We start from the raw sequence: 25186 nt of genomic DNA on the forward strand, positions 1-25186 counted from the left end.
TATTTGTGTTTTATTTCTTTTTCATTGTTTTATACTTCGCAAATAGCAACCTTCAAATCTACATACAATATAACAGAAAGTCCAACAAAATTAAAGATAGCACAAATTTTTGGCATATTTTGAAAACAATTTCTAAAACCATTTTGAATTGGTGTTTTCCAGTATGATAGTCTATACTGTTTAAAGCACTGCTGATTTTCCCTGGGAATGAGTGAAACTATCACACTTAGATCTCTTCGCAGGCTCAGCTCTGAAGGTAATGATTTTTGCACTTATAGGTGTAGTTTGTTTAGTGTCACCCACAGTGTAGATTGGATAGATTGTGTTAAAGATAGCATTACTTCTAAAGAAACATACAATTTGACAAGATATTGCATTTTACATCCATTTTATTGCAATATTTTTTCATCACACTCATTGTTTTTAGACTGTCACAAAATTGTTCATTTTCTTAGCCGGTTACATGTATAGACCTATTTACTGTTTATAAAGCAATATGCACTTACAGGTTTTGGAGATGGCTTGGGCTCTGAGGGTCGCATGTGCAAGTGGGTCATCATTGCTTGAAGTCGTTCACGCTCTTTAGAAAGCTGTTAAGAAGGAGTAAAATCAGAAGCATTTCAGAAATGACTGATATAGCTATTTTATCTTAGTGATACATCTTATCATCAAGCATGTCTCCATGTAATGAGTCCAGCACATAAAATGCAGAGTTGCATACTGTATGAATGAAGGAATGCAATTTGCTACCAAGATAAAAGAGAACACATGTATAGTATGCCTTAAAGGGATAAAGGTAACAAAACAAAAACTGAATATAATACTCGCTTTTTTCCTCCTATTAACCTGGATTTATATGTATGAGCTTACAATCAACATAAACTAATCATTTATCATAATCAGCAGATTTTCTTAGAATTGTGCCATTATTATCAAATATTGTTTTGTTTTTTTCTTTCACCAATGATATTCAGAAGCTTAGCGCTGTCTAAAATATGGAAGTTACTCCAATCTGTCACTATAAGCTTTTAAATGTCTGCTTGATGTCCTCCTTATAGATGTAACTGTGAGCTGTAGTGCAAGGGAGTACACAAAAGTAAAAGTTTTTCCAAGCAAGCTTTTGTTTTGGCAAGTCTTTTCATTTATTTATCGTCTACTGAGGTTCTTTTAGTGCCCTTTACGTCTTGCCATCATCAACCTAACTGTGGAGAGTAATTGAAACTAAAAGTGTGCAATGATAAATTCTGAGGCAGCATCCACATTTTACAGTCTCATTACAAACAATGGACCTCACCTAGCTATTGTTAAAATAGCAACAAAAAAAAGACTCGCTGGACAACAGGATAAAATTATATTTAGTACGAATTATATTTATTAAAAAATGAACAGCTTGCTGATCGGATAACTTAGTTATACAACAGCAAAGTGGCTCTCTTGTGCCTGTTCACGTACCTAGTACATGATCCACTACTTCCAGGTAGCACTCACGCCCCAACATGGCTGTGCTGTGATTGGACACAGCACAAGCCAATCAACAGGTGCCAGCCAATGGATATCTGCCAGCACCCACTGATTGGCAAGGAGAGACACAGAACAGAGATGTGCTTATATAGACAAGCTATGTTTCTGTGATCAAGGATGTGATGACTTTTCTTTCCCTGCAATGCAGAGAGTAAAGTCTATTACAGCCCTTAGTATAAACACTACATATGGTACACAAGAACACTGGTTAGGCAAACATTTAACTGTTTAAACGCCCTAGATATTTAACCCCTTTCCCAGCTAGTGTCATTAGTACAGTGACAGTGCATGTTTTTAGCACTAATCATTGTATTAGTGTCACTGGTTCCCACAAAGTGTCGAAAGTGTCAGACTGTCTGCTGCAATATCGCAGTCCCGCTATAATTCGCTGATTGCCACCATAACTAGTATATAAAAAAATAAATACAAATTTCTGTATATTTTCCATAGTTTGTAGGCGCTATAACTGTTACGCAAACTAATATACACTTATTGGAATGTTTTATTACCAGAAATATATAGCAGAATGCACATTGCCCTAAACTTATAAAGAAATTAGATTTTTTTATAATTGTATATGTTTTATAGCAGAAAGTGAAAAATATAATATTTTCTTCTTCAAAATTATCAATCTTTTTTAGTTTTTCGAGCGCAAAATAAAAAAAAAAATCAGAGGTGATCAAATACCACCAAAAGAAATCTCTATTTGCAGGGTAAAAAAGGAAATACATTTCATTTGGGTACAGCGTTGCATGACTGCTGTTAAAATAATGCAGTGACATATCGCAAAAAAAAATGACCTGGTCATAAAGAGGGGTAAATCTTCCAGGGTGAGAGAGAGAGAGAGAGAGAGGGTGCTTGAAACTGCAAACACTTTGGGCTTGATTTGCTAAAGCGAGTGCAAAATTTGGTGCAGCTCTGCAAAGAAACCAATCCCCTTCCATTTTTTTTCCCAAGCTTCATTAAACAAGCTGAAGTTAAAATCAGATTGGCTACTATGCACAGCTGCACCAGATTTTGCACTCTCCTGTCTTAGTACATCAACCCCTACAGATTTTATTATCAAAAGGTTGCTTTCAAGACAATTAGGCAAGTATAGGGTTCAGCTAGTGAGGTAGGCAGAGTTTTAGTAAGCCAAATGTCAGGATGAATATTGTAGACATTCAGTATGTGGGCTGCACCCCCGTGTGAATTTCAGTGCAAAGTCGTCCTGTGTATTTTATGAAATTGCAGCTCCTGCCTCCATACCACTGATAACACATCATCTCTGAAGAATGTTAGGATATGGAATATCAGAATAGAAATCTTTGCCAAATGTAGGGCTTTCATAGAAAACATGACACTCCAAAATGAAATAGCAATTCATCATTGATCTATCCCAGTATTTAAAAAGGTTGACCTGCTTATTTTTCAGCAATGCAACATGTTGCTAATTATGAAATTAAGAATGATCACCAACCTGAATTTCCAATTGCTGAACTACTTGCATTTGTACTCTGCATTGAGCTGTACTTCTATCATCCAACGCATGCTCATTGTTAAGGTGCCTAGTTGGGAAAACAAAACAAAATTGATTAGAGGACTTAATGTAATTACTATGGAATATGATTAGAACCATGTTGCAGGAGTAAAGCATACATTATATTGCTAGATACAAAAATGTGAACTTTTTATGAACAGTTGTTTAAACAATGTTCTATGGGCAAAGTAATGAATTTGGTTAAATATACCCCTTTCCCCAGCTACTTATACTTACCTTTCTTTATTCTTTCTAACCACTACTATGTTTACACTTGAATGCAAAGAGAAAAAGAACATCTCAAATTCACTCTATTTCAATCATGAGCAAGGCTAAGAATTGTCTCCCCACATTATAGGGTCCAGCAATAAGATTGGGTAATCATTGCTTAATCATGTGAGGTAAGAGAGTCACATGCTAATCCAAATGTATGCTATTAATATATGGAATTACGGGGCATTTCGCATTGTTCAAAGCAGGTGAAAGGGGCAAAGGGCAATAGGCGAGGACAGATATGATGTGGGTGATAAACATTTTAATGTATCTATTTGCATAGGTCAATTCAAAGAAGATGCCAAGGCACCACTGCCAACATTATAAGCACTGAGATGTCCATTGGAGCAATAGTGTGATACCAAGAAGATTTTCAAATTAATTTTTTTTTTTAAACAATTACATCTCTGGTGCCTGATATAATCCTCAGCCATGCTAAGGAGTGGTAAGAGCATCAGGCTGTCAGAAATTTTCAAGACTGTAAAACATGGTCAAATATTCCATCTTTTCAGTAAAAGCCAGAATGAAGGTGTTAACTACATGGGCTATGCGTCAATCTGAGGGAAAGCTGAACTGGAAATAACACCTTGTCCTGGCACTACGGGAGACAGGTCCATTTTTGCCCATAGGTAATTTTCATTCTCTGGGAGACATCTGTTCATCTAAGTTGAGGATGACTGAGGCAGGGATTTTGTACTCCCTAGAGTACAGAGGCTGTAAAAGACTAATTTATGGGGGGCGGGGACTAATTAAAATAATTTGCATACTACAACTACAATACATACACACACACACACACTTTTTTCTTTATTGTTTTCTAGGGAACGTTTAAATCTTTTTCTTTTTTTTTTACTAAGTTAACCACCTCAGTATTGGCATGTTACACCCCCTTCCTTTGCCATTTTTTTATTTTCAATGATGCGATTGCTTGACTGTCAATTACGTCATGCAATAATGTACCCAAATTCATTTTGTAGAATGTTATGTAAGAGGTGTCATACTTACACATGTGCAGACAGGAGGGTGGGTAGCTAAGATATCAGTTGCAGATCCTCTCTTTCCCCCAGCAGGGAATCTTCACACTGGCTTATGTTGTGTAAAGAGAAGGGGGGTACCAATGCAGCAGCCTGGCCCCACCCTTCGGTTGCTGACCATGAGAGACTTGGCAGAGTAAGCTCATCATCAGCCATCAACAGAGCTGTTGTAAAAGGATAGGGAGGGCTGGCTGCTGATCACAGTCAGTGTTTGTTTACCAGTTTACTACTGAGTGGTCACAAGGCAGAAAGCCACTCTGATGGACTCTTGGGTTCTGCCTGTGACCTGTGCTGTATATTGCATTGACAACCAGGACAAACTTCCTATTAGAATAAGAAGTGCATCAACTAGCCATTAAATAACATTTTTCTGGTCTCCAGTTGGAGAATAATTTTAAAAATTACTTTTCCCCTTTGATGGACAGCTGGACACTTGACTAGGTCTTACAGGTATTTCCTGTCCAGCTTTCTGTAATAATACAACCGGGCAGGTGCTCTGTTATCCCTAGTGGATGTCCTATGACATCCTTGTGTGCATTATAGGGGGCGTGCAGTGGTGTGGCGATGTGACTGGCTATGTGTGGCCCTGGAACCATGTGATTGCTGTGACTAATCACAGCAATCTGATCTCAGCTGTAAACAATGGCTGACCACATGGCACAGGGCCAATCACAGTGGACCATGTCTCCAATTACAGCTGTCACAATAGTACACAATGGCACATGAATGGATGCCATTTACAGTGTAAAAGTTATAAAGATGTCATCAGTCAGTATTCCTGATCTCTCCTACAACAGACACATGGTAAAACTGCTCTGATAGTATGGAAAAAAATTCTAAGAAAGAATATTTGCAAAGCAGAAACAAAGAAAAACATTTATTTTCCCAAATTATCGTTAATTTTTCATGTATATAGCAAAAAAAATAAACCCATTGGTGATTAAATACCACCAAACTAAAGCTCTATCTAAACAATTAAAAAATGTTTTGGGTACAGTGCTGCATGACCGAGCAATTGTCATTCAAAGTGTGACAGTGCTGAAATCTAAAAATTGGCCTGGGCAGAAAGGGGGTGGAAGTGTAGTATTAAAGCCATTTAAAAGAGACATTGTTTTTTTTTTTAAATGGAAGACTCGGGGCTTGAAGGAAACATGTATAGATTTAAATGATAAAAATCCGAATTGACCTGGGCCTACCATTTATTGGTGGCAAATCCTGGTATGATACTTCAGTAACTTGTAGGTAAGCTTCAACAAACCTCCAACATGGTCAACACCATGTTTTGATCTATTATCCTCTGTTGGGGGTCATTGACTTAATAGAGCTTTTTAGCATATGACTGCTTGTCTAGGAGCAATATATTAACCACTTAAGACCCGGACCTTTAGGCAGGTAAAGGACCTGGCCAGTTTTTGCGATTCGGCACTGCGTTGCTTTAACTGACAATTGCGCGGTCGTGCGAAGTGGCTCCCAAAAAAATTGGCATCTTTTTTTCCCACAAATAGAGCTTTCTTTTGGTGGTATTTGATCACCTCTGCAGTTTTTATTTTTTGCGCTATAAACAAAAATAGAGCAACAATTTTGAAAAAAATGCAATAATTTATACTTTTTGCTATAATAAATATCCCCCAAAAATATATAAAACATTTTTTTTCCTCAGTTTAGGCCGATACGTATTATTTTACCTATTTTTGGTAAAACAAAAAATCGCACTAAGCGTTTATCGATTGGTTTGCACAAAATTGATAGCGTTTACAAAATAGGGGATAGTTTTATTGCATTTTTATATATTTTTTTTTTTTACTACTAATGGCGGCGATCATCAATTTTGTTTGTGACTGCGACATTATAGCAGACACATCGGACAATTTTGACACATTTTTGGGACCATTGTCATTTTCACAGCAAAAAATGCATTAAAAATGCATTGTTTACTGTGAAAATTACAATTGCAGTTTGGGAGTTAACCACTAGGGGGCGCTGAAGGGGTTAGGTGTGACCTCATCTGTGTTTCTAACTGTAGGGGTGGGGCTGGATGTGTGACGTCATTGATCGTGTTTCCCTATATCAGGGAACACAGATCAATGACAGCGCCACAGTGAAGAACGGGGGAAGCTGTGTTTACACACAGCTCTCCCTGTTCTTCAGCTCCGGGGACCGATCGCGGGATTCCAGCGGCGATCGGGTCTGCGGGTCCCGCGGCCGTGGTCACGGAGCTTCGGACCGGGTCGCGGGCACGTGCCCGCGATCCACGGCTGGGCACTTAAAGAGGACGTACCTGTATGTGCTTGTGCCCAGCCATGCCATTCTGCCGACGTATATCTGCAGGAGGCGGTCCTTAAGTGGTTAACAGAGGCTGTACTGATATAAATAAATAACTTCTAAATTTTAAACTCTAATTAAACTAGATGCTTTATAAAAGATAAAAAACAGTGTGGATATGTATAATTAAGTCACATCCAACTAGAAAGGAATATTTTCATACAAGATTTTATAAACTACAACACTTAAAAATAACTTAAAATAGTCTAGTTTTTCTCATTGAAATGTGTTACACATATTTCTTTTAAATTTAAAATGTGAATTAAAATTTGATTCTTAGGCACAAAATGTGCTAGTCTTAAACATAAGGATATTAGTGCTGATTACAGAAGGGTCTTTTGCATATATTGTGTCCTGCTTATTTTATAATCAGTCCTTTTAATGCATGCTGCACTGCATCTGAAAATAGGAGTTAATACTCATTGCTCTGGTAACATATCTATTCCCACACACACAAGAGATAAAGACACTAATGCTCACTTGCAGATTAAACAGAAGAAAGGTGCAGAAAGGGCTAAATGTGTTATTTTGACTGCAAAGGGTAATATCAAACTATATTTTGTACTAGATGCATAAATGAAAGAGGTATATGATGCAATTCCTTAAGAAGAAAACGGAGACAAAGAAAATGAACAAGGCCTGTCTGCACAAAAGTGGCTTAAAACATGTTTACATTTTAGCGACCTGCTCTTGTCATATATTTAGAGAATAAAAAATATGTTTGCATTTAACTGCTCAAGTCTTCATATTCAGTTTATCTGTGCTGCTTTCATTAGAATAGAGAGACTGTGGAGTATAATAATAGTCGGTAAGGTTTTGTCTTGATTGAATTTTTCAGAGGAATACAAAAGAACCTTGCCATTAAAATAGTCCTTTATTCTCCAGCATGAAGGCGAAAGGTTTTTAAAGTGTTGTGATGTTCAGTAATGAGCCTCTATCTAAATTATCATTGGTGACAAACTCACAAAGCACTTTTCGAGGACACATAGTTATGAAATGCCAGAGCTGCCACTTTCTTTCCTGTAATTATAGGCTAGCTTGCAGCCCTTCAATGATCATTTATAGAACAGCCTCCAGTGGATTACCGAGAACTTGAAAAACACATACATACCTCTGCCACATCTCCCTTCTCCGTTCCTTGCTATTGTTTACTAGTGATATGTAAAATAATAGAGCCTATTCATTCCCCTACTTAATTATGCCAATCAAAGTGCAGAAATGGCAAAGGATACAAATGAAATTCAGCAAGATTAAATAAATAGGACAACATTAACATAAAATTATAAATTTATACACTTAAAACTATTTCATGTCAAAAATATTCTCTTTTATGTCTTTATATCTGTCTCAGGTATTATATATTGGCTGTTAAAATGGTCTTTATGAATTATAAATCAAGGATAAGATAATATTGAAAAGTGAGGAATTTCAGAATTTTCTGAGCCACTACTTAATTGCTGTTTCAAAATGCATATGCAAAGGGACATTCCATTAATCATTTAATCATGTACCTTGCAGGAAGTTTGAACTAATGTTGCACATACCCTTTACATATGAAGGCTGCTTCATAATGCTATCTTATGTATTTGATATATTGCATATGTCATGAATTATAGCTGCTTCTAAAGAACTAAATGGATTGTTATCCTCAAGATGCTCATTACAAAAGGCTTTACCAATTCTTTTTTTTATTACTTACTGCCAGCTCTATTTCAGTATTTTCATAAGGCACCAATAATGCTCTATTGTGATGGCAAAGGTCTTTAAATTACTCATGCAATCACTAACACCATTTCACAGACCTGTTCTATTTCTGCGGGTTGGCTAACAAGACGATTACACACAAATTACTGAATATCTATTAAATATTTAAATGCATTCTACTCTACTATGCATTAATAATAGCAAAGCAAGCTATGGAATTCTGGTTAGATCCACTCCCTAATGTCCCCTAATGAGCCTCTTACTGTGACTGCAGTTCAAACATGAAGGTGAAGAAAAATGCAAAGGGTGCCTTCAGAAAGGCAGCTTGAACAAACATTGCGCGAGCCAGTTCTAATTTATGGGTCACTTTATAGGTATATTGATTTTTGTTTTGAAAATGGAATAAATGATGTGGTTGACTGGCATTCTTTAAAAACTGCATGAGACTGAGCCAGGTCTTAGCCTCATGTACACAGTGTGTAAATGTAAAGCCTTTTCTTTCAGCAGATATTTAATAAAAACTTAACTACAACACAAAACAGAATGTAGAAGAGCCTGGGAGCAGCCAAGCTTCTGATTTCTAAAAACATCAAACAAAAACAATACGTGTTCTGTCTCACAGTTTATCAGACAAATCTTAAATTCAATTTTATTTTGATCCCTGAAAGTAATTTGAAACTAAACAAGACTGATGTGTGACTGTTAGGATTGACAACAGCCCTGGTGGTATTCAAATATATTTCAAAGATTTTATAGTCTTTACACTTTCACTACATATATTCAATGTCTATTATTTTTCTCCTTTAAGAAAGAATCTTTAGTGCCCTCAGTGGTTATCAGAAATTGATATTTTAATGGAATTCTTAGTGCACTAACAATGGATTTATTAGTGAGAACTGACACTTATAGGTATGTGCTTACAATGACACCACCAGAGCCAACTGTCTCAGGATCTGAGTTTTGGTGACCAGTAGAATGAAGGGAATTGCTTTTCAAATGCCATCTTTTGATATAACAGTCTACACAAAAATAAATCTGTCACTAAGCATTGCCTAAAGTAAGTTATGTCATATTTAATTATGTGTAGCTGGACAGATATTGGACTTTAAATAATGATACATTGGTCAGCTTCCTTAACCTTCAGTATAACAAGCTAGCTTAACTACCCAGTTAAAGAGTATCTGGTTAATGTCCGAAATCCCCACTTCAAGGAAAGCAAAGCATGACATTCACATATTTTTCCAAAGGTATTCCATTTGAAAGATGTGTGAATCCTTATGAAGTGTGATTTTTGAGTAAATTATTTTTATATAAAAAGACCCCTAAAGTGAACCTCTGGAGTAAAGTTAAAGTTTATGTAATTTTTACCAGATTGTGAAGTGTCAAAAAGCATTACACAGGAAAACAGGTCATTGGTGATAAAACTATTAATGTATAAAATCATAAAGGTGGCTTCTTTACACACATTTGCATCAGAAGTAATTTCTTAGTAGCATGTAACAAAAAAGAGGACAATGTTTGCAATCTAAGGGACATTAAGGGGACACCAAAGGACTACTCAGCATTGGGAAAAGGGAACGCTCTACTTTGGGTGCTTGTATCTTTTGTAATAAACAATGTCCCTCAGTAACATGTGAGGTTGTTCTGTGTATGGTATAAACTATATGTAGCTGCGGCTACATACAGTATACTACACTGTGTTCAAGCCGAGACCTTCCTGTCTCATACCCGCAAAACAGTAGAGTCTATCACAGTGGTGCTCAGCCATTCAGAGAAAACAATGTATTTTATCAATGAATACAAACCTTCCTCTGATTGGCTGAGTCAGAGTCAGCCCACCTCTCTGACTCAACCAGTCATTTATAGAATATAACACTTTCTCTGAATCGCTGAACACCGCTGTGATAGACTCTATTCCGGGTTTATTCCAGGTATGAGACAGGAAGTCTCGGCCATGGCTACATACAGTTTTTTTGTAATTCAGTCCTTTATTATCGCAAAAATATAGTTAACAATCACCACAAATAGCAGTTAGACATGTCAAAATATCAGACAGCATGAACAAACATGGTCATAAAATAAAATAAGAGAGAGAAAGCAGATAATCCAGCATTGCACAGTAAGAAGGTAAATGGGCAAAGACTCAATGCCTAGATAATAACAATGTGCACAGCTGTAGAGGCATCCTGACCATGATTTATACGACCTAGAGCCAACTACAGTACATGTAATACCAAGCAAACGATAACAATTTGTCAGTTTTGTAGTTGTTTGGGAGGCAAGACATGGGACACATGAAAGAGTAATGCGCAACAGGATATTCTCAGCATCTAAATAAACAGCCCATGTTTGGGCAGAGGTTGTGGGGAGGGGGTATGAGTAATAGGGGGTAAAGGGAGGAAGCAAGGATCAACAGAGAAGGAAAGAGGGGGAGGGGGCATAAAGGAGAGTGAGAGCAGATTGCAGAAACAAGAAAGTATGGAGAGCAAGATAGTACCCTCCGACTGGGAAGCGGAGGGCGCCCACCAGAGCAGATGGACTGCGCCACTTCTTGGAGATAGGCGCCCGTATATGTAAAGTGCTGCCAAGGTCTCCAGGTCTCCTGAAAGGTCTCCTCCCTGTTATGCAGGATGGCAGTGAGATCTTCCATATTTTTTAAGTTCTTTAACTTTTGCAAACCACAGGGACTTTGCCGGAGGATTCTCCGATCTCCAACAGAGGGGAATGCATGCCTTGGCAGCATTTAGAAGCTGAATGGTAAGAGAGGCCTTATATTTCTTGGCGGGTCGCTCCGAAAAGGTGAAGCAGACAGGCCGCCGGGTTCCTCTCCAGTGAGACACCAATCAAGTGTTCGATCGTGCGGGCCACCTCAAGCCAGAAGGGGGAAAGCATGGAACAAGCCCAAAAAACGTGCAGCATCGTCCCCTCTGCTGCACCGCAGTGCCAACACAGGTTAGAGACCTGCGGGTAGAAACGGCGCAGGGTAGTGGGTACTCTATACCATCGGGTTATAATTTTGTAACAGGTTTCCGGAACTCTAGTGGCTATAGAGGATTTCTGGGCAAAGTGGAGAATCTTCTCCCTCTGGACGTCAGTGAAGTTAGTGCCAAGCTCCTCTTCCCATTTGGAGAGGAACGGGGGAATGAACCCATCCGCTGGTTGGGTCAGAGAGGAGTAAATAAGCGAAAGACAGTGTCGCACCGGAAATGTACTTATTGCTGTATATGCTACAAGATTGTGGCTTTCATAGATTGGATTTAAAGAATTTACTACACTACACAAAATGGCCTTAACAAGGTAGTGTGGGATTCCACAGATATTTGCAAATGTGAAAATAAAACCTCTATTTTTAACACACATTTGTATACAGTATAAATAGTTTTTTGCTGGCTAGCTGGTAAGTATGCTAGGAACTTTTTGTATTGTGTTTGTTCTGCACCGTTAATAAGGAAGCATAATGATTCAGAAATTGTAGTAGGAAAAAATTAAAACATACAAATACCTAGACCTCATAAAATTATGGTAGATAGAATATTCCTATATTTTGCTGGATTTCAGTATCCAGCATTTTTCATTTTATTATGAAATGATGAAGATGATTACTTTAAATGATAAAGTAATCACCAGATAACTTTAGTTTGTGACTGAAAAAGGAATTAACTTACTTCAGCATGTAGTCAATTTCTATGACCATAGGTGGATGAAAATAAACAGATATTCCAAACTCCTGGCAAACAATTCCACAAATAATAATATCTAGGCCAGAGAAAAAGCAAAGAATCTAAGCAAGCTATTTCTATTCCTACAAAATATATGACGCTTTTTCAAATGCATCCAACAGTAAAAAAAATATCCTCAAATAGGGTCCATAGCTCTTGGCATACCTATTTCATCTCCAGATATTCAAAACTCTGGGCCAGATTCAGGTACATTTACGTTGCTCCCCCGCGGCGTAACGTATCTGATTTACATTACACCGCCGCAGGTTTACAGCGTAAGTGCCTGATTCACAAAGCTCTTACCTGTAAACTTGCGGCGGTGTAACGTAAATCCGCTCGGCGCAAGCCCACCTAATTCAAATGGGGCGGGCACCATTTAAATTAGGCGCGTTCCCTCGCCGAACGTTCTGCCCATGCTAAAATTTTCCGACGTGCTTTGCGCGAAATTACGAAATTGCGAAATTTCGAACTGCGAAGTGCGTTACGGCATTTCGTATTCCCGGACGTCTTACGCAAAAAAATAATAATTTTAAATTTGACGCGGGAACGACGGCCATACTTTAACATGGCTGTTCTAAAGATAAGCCATGTTAAAGCAGGTGTAACTTTGCGATGGGAAAAACCAACTAGCGACGACGTACGAGATTGCGACGAACGCGCGGATCTTCGTGGATCGCCGTAACTAGTCATTTGCATATTCTACGCCGACCGCAATGGAATCGCCACCTAGCGGCCGGCCTAGAATTGCATCCTAAGATCCGACGGTGTAAGTCAATTACACCTGTCTGATCTTAGGGCTATCTATGCGTAACTGATTATATGAATCAGCCGCATAGTTAGGATGGGAGGATCACAGAGATACGACGGTGTATCAGGAGATACGCCGTCGTATCTCTTCTGTGAATCTGGCCCTCTATGTTTACTTTTAATAAAGCCTGGACAGAGAAAAATTTAAAGTGTAAGTATGATATTAGGTAATTTTGGATTTTAATTGTACTTTTAAGAATGCTATCTAATATTAAAATCCCTGGGTTTATGCATATCAAATCTATATTATTTCATTATAAATATATGATACATTATATAAAATATAAATATATAATATATTCTCATATGGCATTTTCTCTACTGTAATATTTATTTGTATATTGGTACAAGCTGGTTCTTTGATGACTACATTACCAGTATTTTTTATACTTGTTTGAAGGTTAACTTTATTTTTTAGTTTGCTATTATCTATATTATATTTTTCCATGTTGTAATCACATTAATTAAAGAAGATGTATAAATGAACACTACTATAATACCTTCCTTTTGAATCACAGTTATTTTTCTAAACACAAAATAATTCAGTCTTTTACAACTGACCCTTTATAAGCCATTCAGCAAACAAGGTGCTTTGAAATTAGTATTTTTTTCGCTGCTTACTATCCTTTGTGGTACAACATGTGTAAATATCAATTAATTGCTATACGTTTTGGTTTAACATTAGCTGTAGAATTTTTATATATTAGAATTCTGACAGGATAACCACTTTTTTTTTTTCAAGACCAGCTAGCAAACTCAATTTGAAATCAAGCAATAAATGCAGCTGTATAAACAGAGGTAGAATGATTAAAGTCACTAAACAGCCACTTGCTTTCCAATTGCCTGTTTTTATTTTTTTACCCAAGCTGATCGTGATTTGTTGACTTGTAAATAGATTATTTCAAGATAATCTCTGAAGATGTAAAATGTTGAAACTGCTCTACAATAACTCAGCTCAGAGCACAGAATGAAGCTGTTAGTATAACTGATTTAAATGGCTTGTTTAAGTGATGGAAATGGCCTCTTTACCTGCATAACTGTAGCACTGGGACCATTCATCAAGTTAAAAAAGCTGTAGCAGCAAAATACAGGCTAATTTGCTTGAGACATATTTTCTGTTTGGCACATAGTTTTGTATACTAATGCCTGTCATTTTGTATACGAAAGCCTGTCATTTTTTATTTTAATTCAGTCGTTCCCATACCTTTACTCATTATACAACTGTTATGCAACAAAAGAGTCTGCATAGGAAATAGAAGACATTCTATGTTCCCCGTGCCTTTTAAGTATAAAGGATAAATAACAAAAAGCTATATTCCTATATAACAGTGATGACAGGGTCACTGACATTGAGCAGGAAATTCAGTCTTATGCTGGCCATACACTCCACGAAAAATCGTCCGAAGGATCTTTCGAAAAACGAACGTGAGCGCAAACGATAGTGCCATCATGTAATGACCAATAAATCGTTCAGTGAACTTAAATAAAAAAAAATTGGTTCGTTTTTTTTACATATACCTAGTGCAGAAAGTTTGGACGGGAAACACATTAACCTTCCGATTTATCGTTCGTTCGGCAGAAAATTTCCAAACTTGTCCTTCGTTTTTTTGGCTCAAACACGTCCCAGCGGTTTTCGATTTTGTGCCCATTAACTGTTCGAAAAACAAAAGATCTTTCTGAACGACTGAATTTCGGCTGAATTTACGTATAGTGTATGGCCAGCATTAGATTTTCCACTGAAAAGTGTTAAATGACACATCTCAAATATGGCTGCCCAACTATGTTTTTTTGTTTTTGGAATTCAAGATACTAGTTAAATAAGAACATGCTTACAAGTTTGCTTTGGTGTAAATAGCACCCAAAAGCAAGGCATTGTAACCGCATCACTGCACTACTAGGCATTATGGTGTGCTACATAAGTGAAATTTGTTGTAACAATGTTTGGTTCATTTTGGTGTATTAATGAGATAATTCAAAGGAATGTGCAACCTTAAAGTGATTTGAATGGAAAATATATATATAAGAAACATGTTATTAGTTACCCGCTTTGAGCAATGGTTTTGCATAGAGCAGCCCCAATCCTCTTGTTGTTTGGTCCCCCAACAGCGACTGCACTTCCAAGTGGATTTGCCTTTTCGTAAATATCCCCCTATGTGTGTCCATTAGCACACATAGGGGGTGTGCAGCTTGACCTCTCCCCCCCCACGCTCTACTCATTGGTGCCTCACTGGCTGTGATTGACAGCAGCAGGAACCAAAGGCTCCCACTGCTGTGTAACCAAAGAGGAGTTGGAGACCCGGGGGAACTGCAGCTTTCATGGGAGGCTGCACCAAAAGTTTTTTTTACCAAATTGCAGAAAATGCATTCGGGTAAAAAAAAAACTTGAGCCTTTAGAACCACTTTAATGCAATGTGCGTTAATTTGCATATGTTACACACACTGCAGTGTATTTCCCTGGTGTGAATTGGCACTAAATGGTCCCACTAAGATCATTTACTCTTTTCCTAAAATATATATAGATTTTATTTTTACCCAAAAGTAAAATCATGTCTTTAAGAGGGTCTCTATTTTTGGATGAAAATAAAATATAATATATAGAAGTTGTCCTAGGAGTTAGGAGATCTGGATTCTTTAAAGTCCTGTGAACTAAACCCTATTCAACACTATGTTGTGTGTTTGTTAATGCTAATAATACAAGTGAGCGTTACCAGGAGAATGGTCAAATATTAGCACTTCCCAATTATTTTGCAACATATTGCTGAAGTCAACAGTTGTTTTATTAGATGCATATTATTTCTAAACAGTGGACCGCTTTTGTTGTGCTACTGGACAATAAATACTAATTGACTTATTTAGTAAAATAGTAAAATGAGGCAATAGTGCAGTAATCAGTTGAATCAATCTTGAACTTGTGTTATTTCACCAAAGTGAACAGGGATGTTGCACTTTGTTTCTTACCGTGTTTATTAACCACTTCAACCGGGCAATTTTATCCCCTTCCTGCCCAGGCAAATTTTCAGCTTTCAGCGTTATCGCACTTTGAATGACAATCGAGCGGTCATGCAACACTGCACCCAAGCCAAATTTTTATCAATTTGTTCAAACAACTAAAGCTTCCATTTGGTGGTATTTTTTTTTTGTTTCATAATCATTTGGTGGTATTTAATCACCACTTGTTTTTTTACTTTTTGCTAAATAGATGGAAAAAGACTGAACATTTTGAAAAAAAAAAACATGTTTTACTTTGTTTCTGTTATAAAATTGTTCTTCAAAAAATATCAACATAAAGGTCAACATGTATACTGCTACATTTCTTTAGTGAAAATAACCCAAATCAGTGTATATTATTTTGTCTGTAGAAAAGTTAGAAAAAGGTAGAAAACTGGCATATATATATATATATATATATATATATATATATATATATATATATATATATATATATATATATATATAAAAATGTATCAATCTGGATGTACTGATGGTCTATCAAATTTCTTAAGGCCCTGAAATGTCAGGACAGTAAAAATATCCCCCAAATTACCATTTTTGAAAAGTAAAGTCCAAGGTATTTAGTAAGAGGCATTATTATTTTTTAACACCCTGTGACCAGAGCAATATAATGTTACCATAATAACATTGTACCACTTTGGGGAATCAGGATTTTTATTTTTACAAATTATGATTGCTTATAGCAGTGTATTACATTGCTTTAAGCAAGCATTTTACTGAATGAAACCAATTCATTCAGTAATTTTTGTTTTGATTAACCAAGAGCTAATCACAGGGTATAAATAAGCTGTGATTGGCCCTTTATGTACCATGTGATCATACTGACCAATCATAGCTAGAAACACAATTGTACACAATGGATGGCACAAAAGGAAGCCATCCATTGTTTACAACTGTCATGTGACCTGCTGTGATTAGTCACAGTGGTCACATGGTTTGCAGCCCGTGATAGATTGTGCAACCCCACGCCTGCCCAAGATGCGCAATTCAATAGGACGTCATATGACGTCCACTCGGATCGATTAGAGGCACGCCCAGCCATCATTTGGTTACTGGGCGGGAACTGGTTAATTAAGTCCATTAAAGGCTTACAGAATAATATCGAAAACTGCATGCTGTTGTGCTGTTTTCCACAGTCACACATTAGCTTTTAGTAGTTTAGTATTATTAAACTACTAAAATGCATCAACCTTTATATTAACCACTTCGTTACCGGGCCTATTTTGGCACTTCTCTCCTTCATGTAAAAATCAAAATTTTTTTGCTAGAAAATTAATCAGAACCCCCAAACATTATATATTTTTTTTAGCAGACACCCTAGGGAATAAAATGGCGGTCATTGCAACTTTTTTTCTCGCACGGTATTTGCGCAATAATTTTTCAAACGCTTCATGAATTAAAAAATAACAAAACAGTAAAGTTAGCCCAATTTTTTTGTATAATGTGAAAGACGATGTTACGCCGAGTAAATAGATACCTAACATGTCACGCTTTAAAATTGTGCACACTCATGGAATGGCGCCAAACTTCGGTACTTAAAAATCTCCATAGGCGACGCTTTAAATTTTTTTACAGGTTACTATTTTTGAGTTACAGAGGAGGTCTAGTGCTAGAATTGTTGCACACGCTAACGCACTTGATGATTCCTCACATGTGGGGTTTGAACAGTGTTTACATATGTGGGCGGGACTTGCATGCACGTTCGCTTCTGCACGCGAGCGAGCGGGACGTTTTACATTTTTTTTTTATTATTATTTTTTTTTTTTTTATCACTTTTATTCCTATTACAAGGAATGTACACATCCCTTGTAATAGGAATCACTGTGACAGGTCCTCTTTATGGAGAGATGTGGGGTCAATAAGACCCCACATCTCTCCTACAGGCTTACAAGCATGAAATCGGTGAAAAAAAATCACAGATTACATGCCGACAGCCCCTCAACGCTAACACAAACTACTAACATCTTAAGAAATAAACTCTTACACCTAAAATATTCCAACTTGAAACTTTACAAAAAAAAAATGTAGGTTCCTCTAGGTGAAAGTAAATTATAATCTTATAGAACACAACATTATTCAAATACATCTTTACATTTTACATATTTTTATAACGGTGACATACAACTGTGGTGTTTGTAAGATTATGTAAATATATTTTTCCAAGTAACAGATTTATTTATTACTTATGTGATAACAAATGGGCAATTTGCATATGCAATTTAACTGTGCATTTTGCCATTTTTAACAAATAGTAAATAGGTGGAAAGTAAGGTGACGAAATCTCACATTTGAGTATGTATTCACTAGTTAGCAAGAAATATTATCACCCTCTGGCTTGAATAGGCTTTTTTGTGCAACTGTAAGGGACCAAAATAAAGATTACAATGTTTTCCTATCACCATGCTGCTTATAAACTTAATGTCTATACTGCTGAAAAATACTCTATATTACAGCCTCTTAATTCAAAAGTAACTTTGCTATGTATAAATATAGATTGTCATTTTAAAATCCAGACAACCAAGTGCCAGTATATAGGTAACTCACTATTGCTTGGATATTGTGTGGTGATAACGAGAAAGCATTCCAAAATCCTTAAAGTGGCTCTAAAGGGAGAAGTTTTTTGGAGAAATCTGGCTAGTAGTAGTCGTCATGGAAGAATTGCAGCCGAAAAGCCATACCTTGTTTGACATGCAAACAAGACTAAGTGACACAACTATGCACAAAAACATAGTGACAGGGGTGCAGAAACAGGTGCTCAGGAATGATGAGTCAACATTTGAAATATTCGAAATATCTGGCTGTAGATGTAGGCAGTTTTTTGCTGAAGAACTGGAGAGCAGTACAATAATGAGTGTTTGCAGGTAACAGTAAAGCATGGTGAAGGTTCCTTGCCAAAGAAGCACATCACTACTTTAAAGCAATCTCTTGTAATAATCGATGATTGGGTGATTGAGTGCTTAGTGGAAAAAGATTTAACTACCAGCACACAGAATCAGTAATCTCTGTGAAGCACCTTATTTGGAGTCTAAAGAAAGGCTTGGTGGTTTGGACATGCTAAGGTTCCGTCCAGCTTGTCAGTTTATACAGCATTTTTTGACATGAGGACTTAAAACATCTCTAAAGGGCGAAGGTTTTTTTTTTTCTTAATGCATTCTATGCATTAGGATTAAAAAACCTTCTGTGTGCAGCAGCCCCACTAATACTTACATGAGCCCCATCTCGATCCAGCGATGTTGTATGAACATCTTGGCTGTCTGGGACTTTCCCTCCTCATTGGCTGAGTGTGGATGCCAGTGGCTCCCGCTGCTGTCAAATTAAGTGAACCATCAGAAGAGAAAGGGGCAGGGCCACGCCACAGCTCTGTGTCCAACTGTGTCCAAGTGGCTCGGCTCAGGTGCCCCCATAGCAAGCTGCTTGCTTTGGGGGCACTTGGCAGGAGGGAGAGGCCAGGAGCGCCTTCTGGGGACCTGAGAAGAGGAGGATCTGGACTGCTCTGTGCAAGACCACTGCACAGAGCAGGTAAGTATAACATGTTTGTTATTTTTAAACAACAACAAAAAAATACTTTAATATCACTTTAACATGATGATAATCACCAACATACAACTGTGACCAAGTCCAACAGATGCTAAGTGGACCTTGGAAGTCCTATTACTATGTGTGTTGGTGAAATCATGGGTTAAGATAATGTTGTTGCCTAGAACAGAAAAGCTCCAAGCTGTTTTGGTAACAACAGTTACAGAGATTATTTACACTGCCCACTATGTTAATCAAAAACACTGCATGCTTAAGCTGAGAAAATGAAAACCTAGTGTTCCCAATTGCATAACACATAAATCTTTATATCCGAAAAGTACAGTTTTGAGATATTATAGTTCTGCAGGGCCTATGAACAAAAAGTGCTTTGAACAAAAATTTTCAATATTTATATAAAAGATCAGTACTTATTATCTGCTTCTTGCTATGTTTTGTAGTTATGGTGTCTCAGTGCTATATCTAACAGATAGTCTACCATTTGTAAACACATCTTTTTGATGTTTCTGCCAACATCCTGGCAACAAAGCAGTGCCATTTCAAATAAGCTAATTAACTTAATTGTTGATGAAGCATGAAACAGTTCATTCACCCTGTTAACCGCACCATGACAACACAAGATCTTCAGCCTGTGAAGTTACTTATCTTGGAAAAAAAAAACTCTGGCAGTTCATTTATATATATATTTGTTCTGCGTTAATTTTGTAGATTTGAAGATGTAAATTACTGAATCCACCAAAACACACAAAAAGGGGACAACAGGCCAACCATAGGTCAGAAAAGGACTTTATAAGTCTAAACATGTATCATTCCTATTACAAGAGTGGTTCCTAACCTTATGAGAATAGTCTGAATATGCATTTAATAAAGAAGACTAAGATTTCTGAACCAGAACTTTGTCAGCATATGCTGAACAGAAAAGTATACCCAGTGATAAAAACTGTACAGGCAACCATGCTGGTTACTATTTCTATACCACACATGTTGTAATTTGCTACAATTGAAAGTAGCTTGATAGTTCACATGCATGGCATAGCTATTAGCGCGTCCCTGGTTTATCAGTTTTAGGCCTCATGCACACTGGACATTTTATAGCTGCTGTTTTTGCCTTCAGGCATTTCTTTCTGCAGCCAGTAAACTCCCCAGCATTGTATCCTATGTACCCATGCACACATAGGCTTTTATCAGCGTTTTTTGGCAGGAGCGTTTATTGGCTGGAAAACAAACCCAAAACTTGTGGGTTTGAATAGGAGTTTTTCAGCTGTAAAAACGCTCTAACATCTATTTGTTTTTTATGAGCATTTTTGAGCCGCAAGTTTTTGTGGGAGTATAGTTTTGATAAAAAAAACACAAACGCTAAAACATGCTAATGCAAAATGCGGCAAAACCTGCATTTTTAATGCAGCATTCTAAAGCTAAAGCTACTGCTGTTTTTATAACGTTCAGTGTGCATGAGGCCTTAGCTGTATAAATCTAAGAAATACAATGTAATTGGCTTTATAGTGTAACTGCCCTTTCAGTCTGTCCTGCATGCATCCTGCCATAAAGGTGTGCTTCCCTTTCTAGCAACTTCTCTGTGTGACAGGTTGTAGCACTGTCAGCAAATTCAGTCTGAATAGTGCCAAACCTCATTATTTCTGTTTAGTTTGAATTCCAGGTAGGGGGTCATAAAGAGACAATTCAGAATGTAGCCAAGTGATGCTCCAAAGGCAAGCAGATAATTAGAACATGTAGGTATATACATACTTTCCATAATGTTTACATGCAAACAAAACTGTCTTTATTTTTCTTTTAAAAAGGGTGATTTTTGTTGCATTATCACTTCCCATGAAAATGTGAAATTTAACCTACTTTAAAAACTGTCCAAAATCTTCACAGATGTTTTCACAGCCTGGCCATTTGCAGACACCATGACCATAGAGGGTATGTGTAGCCCCAGTCTCTTCATGTGACGAGCTGTAGTAGAAAGAACATAGCATCCCATTAATCTCAAAAGCCATAATCGTTGGCGGCTGCTAGCACCTGTCAGGTTACAATCGCTGACAAACAGGTCAAAATAGGTCAATTCAGCTCAGAGCAGTCAGAAAAAATTTAATCGTTCTATTGAATAGTTCAACTGCCAAGGCAGGATGATGTTCCAATTAGGGAAGAAATAAAGCCAGAGATGACTTCTAATAAAGGATGAAAATAAATGACTATACAACAGTGCATGGTAATGTCAACCTGTGACCCAACTGTAGTATTTAGCCTACAACCTAATAAAACAATTCCAATGTGCTATATGTTTACTTAAATAAACTAACAAGTGTAGTCACATTTAATAGGCCTTCATGATTAAGCTAGATAGTACCATGCTAGGTTAACATTTTTATTGCTAAAAAGAAAATCCATCTGTTTTGGGCTTCACAACATGACAATGTTTGGGGAAGGTTTTAACACGGAATGCCAGGTAATGAAAAAACTGTCTTGAATTACATCAATGTAACAGTCTCACTTACACATAGTATTTACTGACCAACTAGCTAACTTGGCAGTAAAATGAAGTAATCTGGTGAATGAGAAAGGGTATGCAGCTTGAAGAGTTTCTTTCTTTCTTACCTATATGGCCAGAGTGGCACAGGAACAAAAGGAAAGGTAAATCCAAAGTTTAGTCAAACTTTTTTTCAGCACAAGGGACACATTGCATTGATAGTAAATACTGTCCCTTGTGCTGACTAAAAAAAAAAAAAAAAAAAACTTGGCTTTGGTTGTAGACAGCTTTATAGGTAAAGCACAGGATCATTTTAAGCTGAACCACATAAAAGAAGCTAAATCATGAAAAAGTAGTATGAGAAGATTTAACCGGCCAAATGATTTGAAATTCTGATCATTCTTGTGATCTAGCCACCCTTGGTAGAAAGCATGACTATGTCTTAGACCTCCACTGCAATAGCAGTGCATCTTGGTTAAGAACACACCAGCAGCCAGCTGACTAGACAATGAAGGAACAGTCATATACTAATCACAGTCATATACTAATCACAGTCATATACTAATCACTGTCATATACTAATCAATCATCCTTCTGTGCTCTCCTCTTTTCAGAGCATTTACTGTCAGCACATGTGCCAGGGAATAAATCATTAAAGGGTAATATTACAGCATATACAATTGCGACACAAGCCATACTGTGATATAACATTATTAAAAGTGACCTTTCCTTTTCAATCTGCAGCATTGTAATTTTCTGTAAAATGCAATGTAATATGGTAACCTGGAGGCGTTATTTACACAGATGGTGTATGTAACAAGCACCAGATATGTAACTTCCTGCTTGTGTGATTGGCTTACTGATTTTTCCCAGATACAAATTCGATTTTGGGCATCCTCTACAACAATCATCTCAGTTTTGGCGAGATACTCCAAAAGGGTTATTTACGCCTAAAAGGATTCAGACAGGATTCAGAGCACTTTCCTCAGTAGAACCCTTCAAGTGCAGCGCTGATCACTAATGAAAAAGTCACTCCCATTCACATTCACTTTGCACATGGACACTGATAAATGGAGCTGTAGTCAAACATTGTACCTTCAATTTGAATGTATGCAAATGCTTCATGATGAAAAATGCAGCACTGGACAAGAAGAGACTACATTAAACCTGCTTTGCTTGGGTGCCTGACAGGTCCAGATCTGCTCCACTATGTAGAGCGGACACGGACATAGTCCCGCTCATTTCTATAGGGCAATCGGATGGAAATGGACCACCTGATCTATTAGATGGATGGGGAATAGGATCACTATGCATCTGTTTTTGGTGGACAGGATAGGATGGCGGCGGGTGTCAGACATCTGCCACTCTATAGAAGAGACTGAGGGGTCAGATCAGGTTTGCCTGAAAAACTGACAGACCTGATTGTACAGCCCGTGTAAAAGGGGCCCAACAGGTCATGTTGCATCTAAAGAAACAGCACAACACAAAGCAAGTCAAATGCAGCCTCTAAACTGCCATGTGTAGCAATCAATTACAGTCAATGGATTTTGCTGAACTGCGTGCACCTCAAACACAAAGAAAAAAATGTCCACAAGACCCCAACAGGTGACAGATATCAAGGCAAATTCAGACACTAACTATAGATAGGCATTAATTACATTAACAGGCAGGATGAATTAGAATACATTGGTCTTGCACTGCTATATATTTACCTGTCTCGTCTTGAATTTAGAACTGAAGACTGTCCATTCACTAAGGAATGATGAGTTATTGGTGGCGATGCTTTGGAAGAGGTGGAGGAGGTAGTAGAAGAGGAATTGTTAGTAGTGAGGTCTAGCCCCCCATGTTTAATGCCATTGTCTTCCATACTGTGAACTCCAGCAACCTCTTTCCACAACTGCTGAATCTCGGCAGAGCTTAAACCAGCTATAAAATAAAGTATTGTCTTAGGAATGTAAGCTAAGCTTTTTTTAAACAACAAACTGCATTTTATGATAAGATCGACACCAACAAAAATGGTACGCATCATACTATTTGTCACTGAAAACAATAAACCTTAAACTTATTTATATATGCCAGCTGTAAACTTGGGTTGGTCTGGCATTTACCTAGTACACATATATGCATGTATGTGTTGGGAGGATTCAAGTAAAGCTGAGACACTAAATTCCTTGACAGTCTGGGGTACATCATTGGGGCCTTATTCCTTCTTATGAAAGCAATTATACCTGTTTAAAATCCGACTCTACTCAAACTTTTATTTGATATTTTTGGATAAAGTTTGGAAGGGTAAGGACCTCAGCCAGGTTTATATTACTGTTTTTGACTAGGTTGAGGAGATTTCTGTTTACATCTTTATATTAATGAGAACTGGAAGTGAAGAGAATATGTCTAATAACAATTTAGACAGCAAAGTACTTTTTGTTAGAACCTCTGTCAATGTGCTACTTCTAATTACTTTACTTACAGTACTTGTGCATCCTATTCAACTTTTGGCCAAGAACTTCAGCTATTTAGTGCAAGTGCAGGTGCTCTCATTTTCCTCAGAGTTTTGTGAATGTGGTGAAGCTTTTCTTTGTAAACAATACACAATCAAGTGCAAGGGAAATAAAAAAAAAAAACAGCATTTTTGCTTGCACTTGATTGGATGATGGAAATCAGCAGAGCTACACCACATTCATTAAGGTCTGAGGTAAATAAATGCAACTGCACTTGCAAACTGCACAGTATATTTGCCTTTAATAACCCCACTGTATGCCAACTGGAAGCAAGCAATGTGCTGAGATTAGGTCAATGTGACAGTGGGAGCATTCCAAGCACCACATACAGTATAAAGAGACCTCTATATTACGAAAGACTTGTGTGCAGCTGTACAATCTGTACAAGTATTTTGTCTGCCCCTGCCTTGATGTGTTGCTTAACACATGCCCATGTAAATGTGCATCTGCCCTGATATTTACATACAATCTGCTAACTAAACTTTAAAGACCAGATTCAAGAAATATTTTAAATATCTGAAAAAATTAACTGTAAACAAAGTGCCATGCTTACCAAAAATACTAATATTCCTGGACAATGCTGATATCTAAATGGTGCCATTCTGTATGTTTTCTACTTACCTTATTTTTAATCGTATTATTTGCTTAGAGCCCCTCAGTAGCCTTGAATCTTTGTGTATTAACATATTGTGTGCAGTACTGTGTTTCCAATCATATGAACAATTTACTTTTGCCCTTGTTCCGAACTAGAGAACAGCAACTATCATGCCTTA

At 37.3% G+C, this 25186-nt stretch overlaps 1 protein-coding gene across 13 annotated transcripts in view; it reads right to left on the reverse strand.

The window, feature by feature from the left end:
* The window catches only part of FOXP2 (forkhead box P2), a 334297-nt gene that overhangs the window by 78066 nt on the left and 231045 nt on the right, over positions 1 to 25186 (reverse strand). For 12 of the 13 annotated variants that reach the window (XM_040343792.1, XM_040343801.1, XM_040343790.1 and 9 more), the window contains 4 exons: positions 23628 to 23841; positions 21297 to 21401; positions 2981 to 3068; positions 507 to 590 (listed from right to left, as the gene is read on the reverse strand). In XM_040343792.1, coding sequence (XP_040199726.1) covers positions 507 to 590; positions 2981 to 3068; positions 21297 to 21401; positions 23628 to 23841 — 491 coding nt within the window. Of the gene's footprint in view, positions 1 to 473; positions 591 to 2980; positions 3069 to 21296; positions 21402 to 23627; positions 23842 to 25186 lie in introns of those variants that run through there. The other variant, XM_040343802.1, reaches the window with a different exon arrangement.

Source organism: Rana temporaria, chromosome 3, assembly GCF_905171775.1.
Source record: "Rana temporaria chromosome 3, aRanTem1.1, whole genome shotgun sequence".
Classification (NCBI taxonomy): Eukaryota; Metazoa; Chordata; class Amphibia; order Anura; family Ranidae; genus Rana; species Rana temporaria.